The 14,409-nt window shown below is 46.2% G+C and overlaps 1 protein-coding gene across 1 annotated transcript in view; it reads left to right on the forward strand.

Annotated features, from left to right (window-relative positions):
* LOC144597081 (uncharacterized) overlaps nucleotides 1-14,409 on the forward strand; it is a 104,102-nt gene that overhangs the window by 86,419 nt on the left and 3,274 nt on the right. The window contains exon 9 of the mRNA XM_078405997.1: nucleotides 685-785. Coding sequence (XP_078262123.1) covers nucleotides 685-785 — 101 coding nt within the window. The remainder of the gene's footprint in view (nucleotides 1-684; nucleotides 786-14,409) is intronic.

Below are 14,409 nucleotides of genomic sequence, written 5' to 3' on the forward strand. Positions count from 1 at the left end.
AAGTTGACATCTGGAGCAGCGGATGCAATAGATGAGGTTGGAGGAGGTGCAGGTGAACCTCTGTCTCACCTGGAAAGACTGTTTGGGTCCTTGGATGGAGTTGAGGGGGGAGGTAAAGGGACAGGTGTTGCATCTCGTGCGGTTGCAGGGGAAAGTGCCCGGGGATGGGGTGGTTGTGGACGAGTGGATTGGTCAGCCCGAACCAAAGATACTAGAGTAACAAGATGGACCACTCCGTTGAAATCGCCTGTACTGAAGTGTAGTACGCAAAGGAGCATAACGCCCGCCATTTTAGTAAGCAAAACCCGCCGTTCGCTCTGCCTCTCGCAGTGTAATCAGTGTTTTGGGGGAACAGTGTGTGTGATGATACCATTAAAATGAAGAATATATCTCAGTTATCAATTTGCAGATTTTTGTTATTTTCCTTTTAAAATGTTTCTGCAAGTTTCTGACTACTAAAATGGCGCCGTGACATGCTACGGTTTTTAGGGTCGAGTGGTCTATCTTGTTCCTTTGGTATCTCTGGCCCGAATTCAGTGGACCAAAAAAGGGCCTGTATTTGTGAGCTGAAATCTAATTTCCTCAATAAAATACTGTTCTGTGAAATAGTTTAAAATGGTTTGCGGTTGGTGGGTAGTCTGACCGGTTTGCTTATTCTAACTTACTGTTTCTATTTTGTTTGAGGGTACAAGATGCCCAGACTGAATACAGCTTTGGGGAATAATCTGGTTTTTCGGTCGTTGGAGCTAAAACAGAGGACAGATGGCAACGACACCAGTAGAACGGTAGGAAATATACAATCACACAACACACACTACTTTGATATATCGGCTACTGCTGGGAGAATTAACTTTGTTTTTGAGTGCTTAAAAACATAGAAACAAAGAAAATAGGTGCAGGTGGAGGCCATTCGGCCCTTCGAGCCTGCACCGCCATTCATTGTGATCATGGCTGATCATCCACAATCAGTAACCCGTGCATGCCTTCTCCCCATACCCCTTGATTCCACTAGCCCCTAGTGCTCTATCTAACTCTCTCTTAAATTCATCCAATGAATTGGCCTCCACTGCCTTCTGTGGCAGAGAATTCCACAAGTTCACAACTCTCTGGGTGAAAAAGTTTCTTCTCACCTCAGTTTTAAGTGGCCTCCCCTTTATTCTTAGACTGTGTGGCCCCTGGTTCTGGACTCTCCCAACATTGGGAACATTTTTCCTGCATCTAGTTTGTCCAGTCCTTTTAATAATTTTATACGTCTCTGTAAGATCTCTTCTCATCCTTCTAAACTCCAGTGAATACTAGCCCAGTCTTTCCAATCTTTTCTCATATGACAGTCCCGCCATCCCGGGGATTAACCTGGTGAACCCACGCTGCACTGCCTCAATAGCAAGGATGTCCTTCCTCAAATTAGGAGACCAAAACTGCACATCAAAGGCACATCATACAATCACACAACACACACTACTTTGATATATTGGCTGCTGCTAGGAGAATTATCTTTGTTTTTGAGTGCTCGATGCTCAACACTATCTTCCCACGGTTAGTTAGACTATAGTTGCAGGAGTTGACCGTTCGGCCATTCGGCCCTTCGAGCCAGCACTGCCATTCAATGTGATCATGGCTGATCATTCACAATCAGTACCCCGTTCTTGCCTTCTCCCCATACCCCCTGACTCCGCTATCCTTAACAGCTCTATCTAGCTCTCTTTTGAAAGCATCCAGAGAATTGGCCTCCACTGCCTCCTGAGGAAGAGAACTCAATGTTAGCCTTTCTTTGGTCACTGTTAATTTTTGCATTTCTTTCATTCATTTGTTCTATATCTTTTAGAGATTGTGGAGGCGTTGATGGTGATATTTCAGGAATCACTGGAGTCAGGAGTGGTCCCAGATGATTGCCAATATTACCCTGCTGCACAAGAAGGGAGCAAAGCAGAACAGTGGGAACTATAGGCCGGTTAGTCTGACTTCGGTGGTTGATAAGATGTTAGAATCCATTATAAAGGATGAGGTTACTGAGTACTTAGAAGTTCACGATAAAATAGGCTTAAGTCAGCATGGCTTTGTGAAGGGGAGGCCTCGCCTGACGAATCCGCTGGGATTCTTTGAAGAAGTAAATAGCAGGACAGACAAAGGAGAGTCAGTAGATGTTGTCTACCTAGATTTTCAGAAAGCTTCTGATAAGGTGCCACACGTGAGGCTGCTTGGGAAGATGAGAGCCCACGGCATCAAAGGGCAGATACCGGCATGGACAGCAGGTTGGCTGGATGGCAGAAGGCAAAGAGTGGCAGTAAAGGGGGCTTTTTCTGCTTGGCTGCCAGTGACTAGCGGAGTTCCGCAGGGCTCGGTGCTGGGGCCGCTACTCTTCACGAAGGCTTTGTGGTCAAATTTGCAGATGATACGAAAATAGGTGGAGGGGCAGGTAGTGCAGAGAGCGCAGGGACTCTGCAGAAGGACTTGGTTTGGAGAGTGGGCAGAGAAGTGGCAGATGGAATATAGTGCAGCAAAGTGTGGAGTCATGCATTTTTGTGGTAGGAATAAAGGCGTAGACTATTTTCCAAATGGGGAGAGAATCCAGAAGTTGCAGGTGCAGCACTTGAAGCACAGGAGACCCGGGTTCGATCCCGACCACGGGCGCTGTCTGCACGGAGTTTGTACGTTGCCCCAGTGACCTGGGTGGGTTTTCTCCGAGATCTTGGGTTTCCTCCCACACTCCAAAGACGTGCAGGTATGTAGGTTAATTGGCTTGGTACAAGTGTACATTGTCCCTAGTGGGTGTAGGATAGTGCTAGCGTGCGGGGATCGCTGATCGGCGCAGACTCGGTGGGTCGAAGGGTCTGTTCCCGCGCTGTATCTCTAAACTAAACTAAACTGAACCACGTGCTTTAAATTGGCGTGCCATCTTTTTACGTGCAGCTTCAACGAAAGTTTCATGAGTACCCAAGAACTCCACTTCCCTTCCATTTGCCCACTATCTATTCCACCAGATACAACATCTTCCAAATATACCTTCCACATCAGAATTGCGGCTGCCAGGGAAACAGGGCATGCCCGATGGGAACAGATGGTGGTGGAGGAACATCAACCATCTTCTGAAAAATTAGAGGACTCAATGTGTTTAATGGAACTTTTAAATGGCCGTCAATTAAATTCGTCAAAGAAATTAATTCTATTTTTTCCAATGGTGGAATTGTTATTAAACAGATTTTTCCGCTGCCAGTGAGGGGAAAAGTTAAAGGCTTGATTTACAGTAGAAATAAGGAACTGCAGACGCTGCTTTACACAGATAGATTTTAAGTTGGAGATGGATTTAGTTAGACAATAGACAATAGACAATAGGTGCAGGAGTAGGCCACTCGGCCCTTCGAGCCAGCACCGCCATTCAATGTGATCATGGCTGATCATTCTCAATCAGTACCCCGCTCCTGCCTTCTCCCCATACCCCCTGACTCCGCTATCCTTAAGAGCTCTATCTAGCTCTCTCTTGAATGCATTCAGTGAATTGGCCTCCACTGCCTTCTGAGAGTTGAGAAATATAGAGCGGAAACAGGCCCTTCGGCCCACTGAGTCCGCACTGACCAGCGATCCCCGCACACTAACACTATCCTACACACATGAGGGGCAATTTACATTTACACCAAGCCAATTAACCTACAGACCTGTATGTCTTTGGAGTGTGGGAGGAAACCGAAGATCTCGGAGAAAACCCACGCAGGTCACGGGGAGACCGTACAAACTCCATGCAGACAGTAGTCGGGATCAAACCCAGGTCTCTGGGCTGCAAGCACTGTAAGGCAGCAGCTCTACTGCTCTGCTTGATTAGTACGGGTGTCAGGGGTGATGGGGAGAAGGCAGGAGAAAGGGGTTAGGAGGGAGAGATAGATCAGCCATGATTGAATGGCTGAATAGACTTGATGGGCCGAATGGCCTATTTCTGCTCCTATCACTTATGAACACGAACAAAGGCTTGTTTTAGTTATATTTTTGGAAGCCATCCCAAGAATTAGAAATTCAAAAGATCACAGTATTGTTGGGTAGATTTTTTGGATATGAATGCTACGTTTCATTTTTGTTTTATAAGATTTCAACCTTGCATTGGATGGCACAGCTGGTAGAGCTGCTACCTCACAGCGCCAGAGACCCAAATTCCACCCTGACCTCGGGTGCTGTCTGAGTGGAAGTTTGCAACTCCTCCCTGCGACTGCTTGCCTTTTCTCCGGATGCTCCGGTTTCCTCCCACATCCAAAGGGAGTTTTATTTTAGGTTAATTGGCTTCTGCACATTCCCCCTAGTGTGCAGGGAGTGGATGAGAAAGTGGGATAACACAGAACTAGTGTGAACGGGCGCTCGGTGGTCGGTGAGGCGTGTTTCCAGGCTGAATTTCTAATCTCCCTCTGAGCTAAACATCACAATGAGGAAAAAACATATATCTCTAAGTAATGGGCCTACCCAAGATGCATGAAACAATTGCTGCAACTGCATGGAGATCACTGAGACACAGCCAGTGGGATAATTTCCTTCAGATTTCTGTGACTGGCCCAAAACATTGGACCACTTTTAAGCATGGTAGACACAAAACGCTGGAGTAACCCAACGGGTCAGGCAGCATCTCTGGAGAGAGGGAATGGATGACGTTTCCGGTCGACACCCTTCTTCAGCCTTCCTCAGTCACCCATTCCTTCTCTCCAGAGATGCTGCCTGACCCGTTGGGTTACTCCAGCATTTTGTGTCTACCTTCGATTTTAACCAGCATCTGCAGTTTTTTTCCTAACCACTTTTAAGTATGATACGTTGAATGTGAATTGTAAGATTGATCACATGCAAACAGAGTAAGTCATCCGTGAAACAAAATTACATGAATAAATGACTTCAGATCTATTGTGTAGTTGAGCTAATGAATTATTGTTAATGGCGTTAATGTCCAAATATTTTATCGGTTTGCATGGTATTCCTCTTCATTATTTTAACGGAGACATGAGTTCATTTATTAAAAACAAGCACATAGCTGTCAAAATGAGTAATGGTATTTGGTAGCTAATGGAATTAGTAATTCATGAATTATCACCAATATTCTAGACTTTGGTTGTTTATGACATGTGAACATTAGTGCGTCCAAATCTAAATAGAATTCATTAATAACCCAAAAGAGGTGGCGCAGCGGTAGAGTTGCTGCCTTACAGCGCTTACAGCTCCAGAGAGACAAGTTTGATCCTGACTATGGATGCTTGACAAGGACCTGTAGACAGGATCGAACTTGGGTCTCTGGAGCTGTTTGTACCTTCTCCCCGTGACCTGCGTGGGATTGAGTTTGTACGTTCTCCCTATGACCTGCGTGGGTTTTCTCCGAGAAGTTTGGTTTCCCCTCCCCCCCCCCCCACCCCAAAGACGTACAGGTTTGTAGGTTAATCGGCTTAGAATAAATGTAAAATTGACCTTAATGTAGGATAGTGTTAATGTGCGAGGATCGCCGGTCGATGGGGCCTCGGTGGGCCGAGCGGCCTGTTTCCGCGCTGTATCTCTAAACTAAACTAAATTAAACTAAAAAAGATTGCTTATCTACGACAATGCATGATTTTTGATATTTACTGTGGTGTGCTGATTGCATAGAACATGATTATCCACAGTGGGGGTTTTCATAATTAAATTCTGCTTAATTGTGTTAAACAAACAGTATGTCATGCACCATCATAAAAAGGTGTCAGTTTATTACATATTGTAGAAGGGTATTACAGTGTAGATTTTTTATGATAGTTCCTACCTATAAAATCTGGAGGCTTTACACATAGAATAAAAAGCAGACTGGTCAGCCAATCAAGCCTGTCCTGTCTATTCAAAGACTGCATTTTTTCCCCACTACTATTGTGGTTATTAATTTGTTGTTATTTTGCTTATTCTATATTATCTTTGCATATTGGAATATTGTGTGCACCTGGAGTACTGTGTGCAGTTTTGGTCTCCAAATTTGAGGAAGGATATTCTTGCTATTGAGGGAGTGCAGCGTAGGTTTACTAGGTTAATTCCCGAAATGGCGGGACTATCATATGTTGAAAGACTGCAGCGACTGGGCTTGTATACACTGGAATTTAGAAGGATGAGAGGGGATCTTATTGAAACGTATAGGATTATTAAGGGATTGGACATGCTAGAGGCAGGAAACATGTTCCCAATGTTGGGGGAGTCCAGAACAAGGGGCCACAGTTTAGGAATAAGGGGTAGGCCATTTAGAATGGAGATGAGGAAAAACTTTTTCATCCAGAGAGTTGTGAATCTGTGGAATTCTCTGCCTCAGAAGGCAGTAGAGGCCAATTCTCTGAATGCATTCAAGAGAGAGCTAGATAGAGCTCTTAAGGATAGCGGAGTCAGGGGGTATGGGGAGAAGGCAGGAATGGGGTACTGATTGAGAATGATCAGCCATGATCACATTGAATGGTGGTGCTGGCTTGAAGGGCCGAATGGCCTACTCCTGCACCTATTGTCTATTGTCTATTGTCACCTATTTCTTTTCTCCAAAGATTTCTGCCTGACCCGCTGAGTTATTCCAGTATTTTGTGCCTATCTTCAAGAGTTATCAACCGGTTTTGGAATCAAGAGAGACAAGAGAGTGTCAAGTATCAAGAATTTCTTTAGTCAGAGGGTGGTGAATCTGTGGAATACTTTGCCACAGAAGGCTGTGGAGGCCAAGTCAATGGATATTTTTTAGGCGGAGGTTGGCAGATTCTTGATTAGTATGGGTGTCAGGGGTTATGGGGAGAAGGCAGGAGAATGGGGTTGAAAGGGAAAGAAATATCAGCCATCATTGAATGGCAGAGTAGACGATGGGCCGAATGGCCTTATTCGCTCCTATAACTTATGAAGATTGTTCAATTGTCATATGTGCTGAAATGGAACAATACAATTCTTACTTGCAGTAGCATAACAGGGCTGTAAACATAGATAACAGAACAAGCAGAAAATTTAATAAATTAAAATTTGAAAAATAACTTTACAGTGGAGTCAGAATTATGCCTGGATTTCTAATCCACTTTCCCCTGAAGATGATGTGTGGTCTTGACTTAGGGGTGCCAACTTTCTCACTCTCAAATAAGGGACAAAAGGTAACGTCACCGCCCCGCGCCCCACGTGACCTCACCCAACCAGTGGCCACGTGCTCCCTCTCCACCAACGGCGGCCGCCCGGGCCGGGAGGCGGGTTGCTACACAACCTCCGTTAGGCGGCGCACGGGCCTCCGGGCCTACACTGTCTGGCCCTAGAGCGGCCCCCGGGCCTACAGTGTCCGGGCCTACAGTGTCCGGGCCTACAGTGTCCGGGCCTACAGTGTCCGGGCCTACAGTGTCCGGGCCTACAGTGTCCGGGCCTACAGTGTCCGGGCCTAGTGTTCGAGCCTACAGTGTCCGGGCCTACAGCGCCATCCGGGCCTAACAAGGGGCCAAACCAATTTAGCCCAAAATACGGGATGTCCAGGCTAATACGGGGCAGTTGGCAACCCTATCTTGACTCCTCATTCGCAACAGTGTGGGAGATCGGTAGATGGTTGCAATTTCCTGCTCACTCTGACAGGCTTTAATAAACGAGATGATCTCAGTGTACTGTGAGCTTCCAGCCGGTTTAATCCCCAAAATAGGCTGGAATTATACAGTAGCATTTCCCGCCCACCCTGACAAAGGTCAAGGAAATATCACTCTCTCGAAATGAAATCCCTGCATTAACCTGGTTTGTTTGTTTGTGATATTAGTTTTTTTTTCCGTTCTTAATTTTAGAGTTACAGCATGGAAACATAACAGGCCCTTCGGCCCACCAAATCTACACTGACCACTGATCACCAATTTGCATTTATTTCACAAAATGCTGGAGTAATTCAGCGGGTCAGGCAGCATCTCAGGAGAGAAGGAATGGGCGACGTTTCAGGTCGAGACCCTTCTTCAGACTTGCATTAGTTCTCTGCTATCCCACTCTCTCATCACTACAGTTAACAGTTTCAGTTGAACAGTTCAACAACAGTTCAGTTGAACAACAGTTGAAGAAGGGTCTCGACCCAAAACGTCACCCATTCCTTCTCTCCAAGATGCTGCCTGACCTGCTGAGTTACTCCAGCATTTTGTGATACAGTTTAGTTTATTGTCACATGTACAGTGTAAAGCTTTTGTTGCGCGCTATCCAGTCATCAGAAAGACAACACATGATTACAAACGAGCCATTTACAGTGTACAGATACATGATAAGGGAATAACGTTTGGTGCAAGGGAAAGCCAGCAAAGCCCGATAGTCCAAGGCTAGGGGAAATTATCTTTCATAGAGGCCTTAACTAGAAATCATCATATTCATACAGCAAGGGAACAGGCCATTCAGCCCAACTTGCCCATGCTGACCAAAGTGCCCCTTCTACGTTAGTCCCACCTGCCTGCATTTGGCTTACAACCTTCTAAACCGCTCCTATCCATGTACCTGTCCAAATGTCTTTTAAATGTTGTTATATGTGACTCAGACATGACTAATGAAACATATTCTAACCTAATGTGGGTTCTTGTGCAACATGTATGAAGGCCAAAGATATAAAAGCTTACTGAGCGACATACATCAGCCATAAGCCCGGTAAGGCGGGACAGTGGTGGAGCTAGAAACAAAGAAACATAGAAAGCAGGTGCAGGAAGAGGACATTTGGCCCTTCGAGCCAGCACCGCCATTCATTGTGATCATGGCTGATCATCCACAATCAGTAACCCATGCCTGCCTTCTCCCCATATCCCTTGATTCCACTAGCCCCTAGAGCTCTATCTAACCCTCTTTTAAATTCATCCAGTGAATTGGCCTCCACTGCCTTCTGTGGCAGAAAATTCCACAAATTCTCTACCTTGCACGGCCAGAGACCCTGGTTCAATTCTGGCCATGGGTGCTGTCTGTACGGAGTGTGCACGTTCCCCCTGTGAATGCAGGGTGTTCTCCGGGTGCTCAGGTCCCCTACATAATGCCAACGTTGAGCAGGTTTGTAGGTTAAATGCCTTTTGTAAATTGTAAATCGTCCCTTGTGTGTGGGATAGTGCTAGTGTACAGGGTGACCGCTGATCGACGTGGACTCAGTGGGTCGAATGGCCTGCATCCACACTGTATCTCTAAAGTATAAAGTATAAAGCTTAAGATAGGCACAAAATGCTGGAGTAACTCAGCGGGACAGGCAGCGTCTCCGGAGAGAAGCAACGGGTCTCGACGTTTTGGGTCGAGACCCCTTGTTCTCACTTGTAAAGCCTCATGGTGTAATATGCTTGGACCTGGCTATTTCAACAGCTTGAACAAGGCACGTTCCTGCGATGCGGCACAGAGGAAAACAAGACGAGGCATTCAATTCTCTTCCAGCAAGGTCAGGAGGATAGTGTTGCTGAACCTATGCCCGAGGCAGAAGGATAAATAGCAGAAGTGAAGCTGGATGTTTGTGAAAGCACAAGGAACTGCAGATGCTGGAATCTTAAACAAAAACACAAATATTATCAGCAAACTGCATCACTCTGTATCCAATTTACTGATTAAGCTGTATGTGGGCAGCATGCCTAGGGTTGCCAACTGTCCCATATTAGCCGGGACATCCCGTATTTTGGGCTAAATCGGTTTGTCCCATACGGAACCGCCCTTGTCCCGTATTAGGCCCGGGGGCCGCTGTAGGCCCGGACGCTGTAGGTCCGGACAGTGTTGGCCTGGACAGTGTAGGTCCAGACAGTGCAGGCCCGGACAGTGTAGGCCCGGAAGCTGTAGGTCCGGACAGTGTAGGTCCGGAAGCTGTAGGTCCGGACAGTGAAGGCCCGGAAGCTGTAGGTCCGGACAGTGTAGGTCCGGAAGCTGTAGGTCCGGACAGTGTAGGCCCGGACACTGTAGATCCAGGCACTGTAGGTACAGACAATGTAGGCCCGGAGGCCCGGGCGCCGCCTAACGGAAGTTGCGTAGCAACCCGCCTCCCGGCCTGGGCGGCCACCATTGGTGGAGCGGGAGCACATGGCCGCTGGCTGGGTGAGGTCACCTTGTCCCGTATTTTGTAGTGAGTTAGTTGGCACCCCTAGATAACATAGAACTAGTGTGAACGGGTGATCGATGGTCTGTATGGACTCGGTGGGCTGAAGGGCCTGTTCCAGGCCGTATCTCTACACTCAACAAAACAATTCCATGCCGTTTAATCATCTTGACTGTTCCCTTTTGTGCAAATGGGCAGAAAGCTTTTATCCATGTACGTAGCACATCTATTGCAATTCCTACCTTCTCCCAAGAGAACAGTTAAATACAAATTTCACACTGACTACTGGGAACTGAAGAAAAACATTAGACTATCCTTTTATTATAGTGTCTCCGTGATTGTAAAGTCTAGAGTCCTGCCTCCAGCTAATGTTGTCAATAACTCTGTAGTCTCTTTTGCCAGTTAGTTCTAATGACGTTTTCTGAATCTGTTGGTAATTCCACCCTTAAACCATGTGCGATTTTGTAGATATTATATTCACTGGCTTGTATTAAGAATCAAGAGCTTTTATCCGTTATATATGTTGACAAGAGAACAATTAAATTGTTGGGTGGGACGGTGGCACAGCGGTAGAGTTCTTGCTTTACAGCGAATGCAGCGCCGGAGACCCGGGTTCAATCCCAACTACGGGTGCTGTCTGTACGGAGTTTGTACGTTCTCCGCGTGATCTGCGTGGGTTTTCTCTGAGATCTTCGGTTTCCTCCCACACTCCAAAGGCATACAGGTTAATTGGCTGTGTAAATGTAAAAATTGTCCCTAGACAGTAGGGATCACTGGTCGGCGCGGACCCGGTGGGCCGAAGGGCCTGTTTCCACGCTGTATCTCTAAACTAAATTCTTACTTGCTGCAGCTTTACAGGCCCATTAATGCAACAACATTCAGATAAGATAGATGTATATATTAATCAAAAGTGCAATAAACTGTTAACCGTAATACTAGATAACCATCAAAGAAAACTCGTTTGTGTATTACACAAAGTAGCTCTGTTTTACTCATTTTATTTCATTGCTGTCAGTCAGGACCAATCACCCAAAATATTTGAAGACCAAAGGCCACAGTTTAAGAATAAGGGGTAGGCCATTTAGAACAGAGATGAGGAAAGACCTTTTCAGTCAGAGAGTTGTAAATCTGTGGAATTCTCTGCCTCAGAAGGCAGTGGAGGCCAGTTCTCTGAATGCATTCAAGAGAGAGTTAGATAGAGCTCTTAAGGATAGCGGAGTCAGGGGGTATGGGGAGAAGGCAGGAACGGGGTACTGATTGAGAATGATCAGTCATGATCACATTGAATGGTGCTGGCTCGAAGGGCCGAATGGCCTACTCCTGCACCTATTGTCTATTGTCTATTGTCAAAGGGAAGTTAGTTTGCAAAGGCAAACTAGCCTGGCATCAGTAGTGGGGAAGATGCTGGAGTCGAATATTAAAGATGTAATAGCAGCGCATTTGGAAAGCAGTGACAGGATCGGACAAAGTCGGCATGGATTTATGAAGGGGAAATCATGCTTGACTAATCTTCTGAAATTTTTTGAGGGTGTAACAAGTAGAATGGATAAGGGAGAGCCAGTGGATGTGGTGTATCTGGACTTTCAAAAAAGCCTTTGACAAGGTCCCACACAGGAGATTAGTGTGTAAAATTAGAGCACATGGTATTTATTGGGGGTAGGGTATTGACATGGATAGAGAACTGGTTGGCAGACAGGGAGCAAAGAGTATCAATTAATTGGTCCTTTTCAGAATGGCAGGCAGTGACTAGTGGGGTGCCGCAAGGCTCGGTGCTGGGACCCCAGTTATTTACAATATATATTAACGATTTAGGCGAAGGAATTAAAAATAACATCTCCACGTTTGTGGATGACACAAAGCTGGGAGGCAGTGTGAGCTGCGAGGAGGATGCTATGAGGCTGCAGGGTGACTTGGATAGGTTGGGTGAGTGGGCAGAAGCATGGCAGATGCAGTATAATGTGGATAAATGTGAGGTTATCCACTTTGGTGGCAAGAACAAGAAGGCAGATTATTATCTGAATGGTTTTAGATTAGGAAAAGGGGAGGTTCAACGAGACTTGGGTGTGCTTGTACATCAGTCACTGAAAGTAATGCAGGTACAGCAGGCAGCGAAGAAAACTAATGGCATGTTATCATCATATCATATCATATCATATATATACAGCCGGAAACAGGCCTTTTCGGCCCTCCAAGTCCGTGCCGCCCAGCGATCCCCGCACATTAACACTATCCTACACCCACTAGGGACAATTTTTTACATTTACCCAGCCAATTAACCTACATACCTGTACGTCTTTGGAGTGTGGGAGGAAACCGAAGATCTCGGAGAAAACCCACGCAGGTCACGGGGAGAACGTACAAACTCCTTACAGTGCAGCACCCGTAGTCAGGATCGAACCTGAGTCTTCGGCGCTGCATTCGCTGTAAAGCAACAACTCTACCGCTGCGCTACCGTGCCGCCCATAATGTTGGCCTTCATTATGAGAGGATTTGAGTGTAGGACCAAGGAGGTCCTACTGCAGTTGTAAAAGGCCCTGGTGAGTCCACACCTGGGGTATTGTGTGCAGTTTCGGTCTCCTAATTTGAGGAAGGACATTCTTGCTATTGAGGGAGTGCAGCGTAGGTTCACCAGGTTAATTCCCGGAATGGCGGGACTGACATAGGAGGAAAGAATCAGTAGACAATAGGTGCAGGAGTAGGCCATTCGGCCCTTCGAACCAGCACCGCCATTCAATGTGATCATGGCTGATCATTCTCAATCAGTACCCCGTTCCTGCCTTCTCCCCATACCCCCTGACTCCGCTATCCTTAAGAGCTCTATCTAGCTCTCTGTTGAATGCATTCAGAGAATTGGCCTCCACTGCCTTCTGAGGCAGAGAATTCCACAGATTCACAACTCTCTGATTGAAAAAGTTTTTCCTCATCTCCGTTCTAAATGGCCTACCCCTTATTCTTAAACTGTGGCCCCTGGTTCTGGACTCCTCCAACATTGGGAACATGTTTCCTGCCTCTAACGTGTCCAACCACTTAATAATCTTATACGTTTCGATAAGATCCCCTCTCATCCTTCTAAATTCCAGTGTATACAAGCCTAGTCGCTCCAGTCTTTCAACATATGACAGTCCCGCCATTCCGGGAATTAAACTAGGATACCTACGCTGCACGCCCTCAATAGCAAGAATGTCCTTCCTCAAATTTGGAGACCAAAACTGCACACAGTACTCCAGGTGCGGTCTCACTAGGGCCCTGTACAACTGCAGAAGGACCTCTTTGCTCCTATACTCAACCCCTCTTGTTATGAAGGCCAACATTCCATTGGCTTTCTTCACTGCCTGCTGTACCTGCATGCTTCCTTTCAATGACTGATGCACTAGGACACCCAGATCTCGTTGTATGTCCCCTTTTCGTAACTTGACACCATTCAGATAATAATCTGCCTTCCTATTCTTATCCTTATCACGACTCTACTCACTCCGACCTGCGCGAGATAACCACTTATGAGGTGTTTGCGCGGTCATCAACCAGAACCAGAACCAACCAGAACCAGAATGGGTTGACCGGGCTTGTATTCACTAGAATTTGGAAGGATGAGAGGTGATCTTATAGAAACATATAAAAATTCTTACGGGATTGGTCAGGCTGGATATAGGAAAAATGTTCGCCATGTTGGGGGTGTCCAGAAGCAGGGGGTCACACAGTTTAAGAATAAGGGGCAGGCCATTTAGGACTGAGATGAGGAAAAACTTTTTCACCCAGAGAGTTGTGAATCTGTGGAATTCTCTGCCACAGAAGGCAGTGGAGGCCGATTCACTGGATGCTTTCAAGAGAGAGTTAGATTTAGCTCTTAGGGCTAATGGAATCAAGGGATATGGGGAGAAAGCAGGAACGGGGTACTGATTTTGGATGATCAGCCATGATCATATTGAATGGCGGTGGTGGCTCGAAGGGCCGAATGGCCTACTCCTGCACCTATTTTCTATGTTTCTATGTTTCTAAAGCATGCAAAAAGTACAGAAGTGTGAAAACGCACACATCCAGATTCAGGGACAGTTTCTTCCCAGCTGTTATCAGGCAACTGAACCATCCCACCACAACCAGAGAGCAGTGCCAAACTACTATCTACCTCATTGGAGGTCTTTGGACTGTCTGTGATCGGACTTTACTGGCTTTATCTTGCACTAAACGTTATTCATGTATGTCCCTACATTATTCCCTTTATCCTGCATCTGTACACTATGGACGGCTCGATTGTAATCATGTATTGTATTTCCGCTGACTGGTTAGCACACAACAAACGCTTTTCACTGTACCACGATGATAAACTAAACATAAACGTGGAATGGGATTTTGGAGAATGTGAGTAATGGTGGAGACTCTGTGAAAGACAGGGTGGATGCAGAGGAGAGCGGGTGGTGACAATG

This window comes from Rhinoraja longicauda, chromosome 9, assembly GCF_053455715.1.
Source record: "Rhinoraja longicauda isolate Sanriku21f chromosome 9, sRhiLon1.1, whole genome shotgun sequence".
Lineage (NCBI taxonomy): Eukaryota > Metazoa > Chordata > Chondrichthyes > Rajiformes > Arhynchobatidae > Rhinoraja > Rhinoraja longicauda.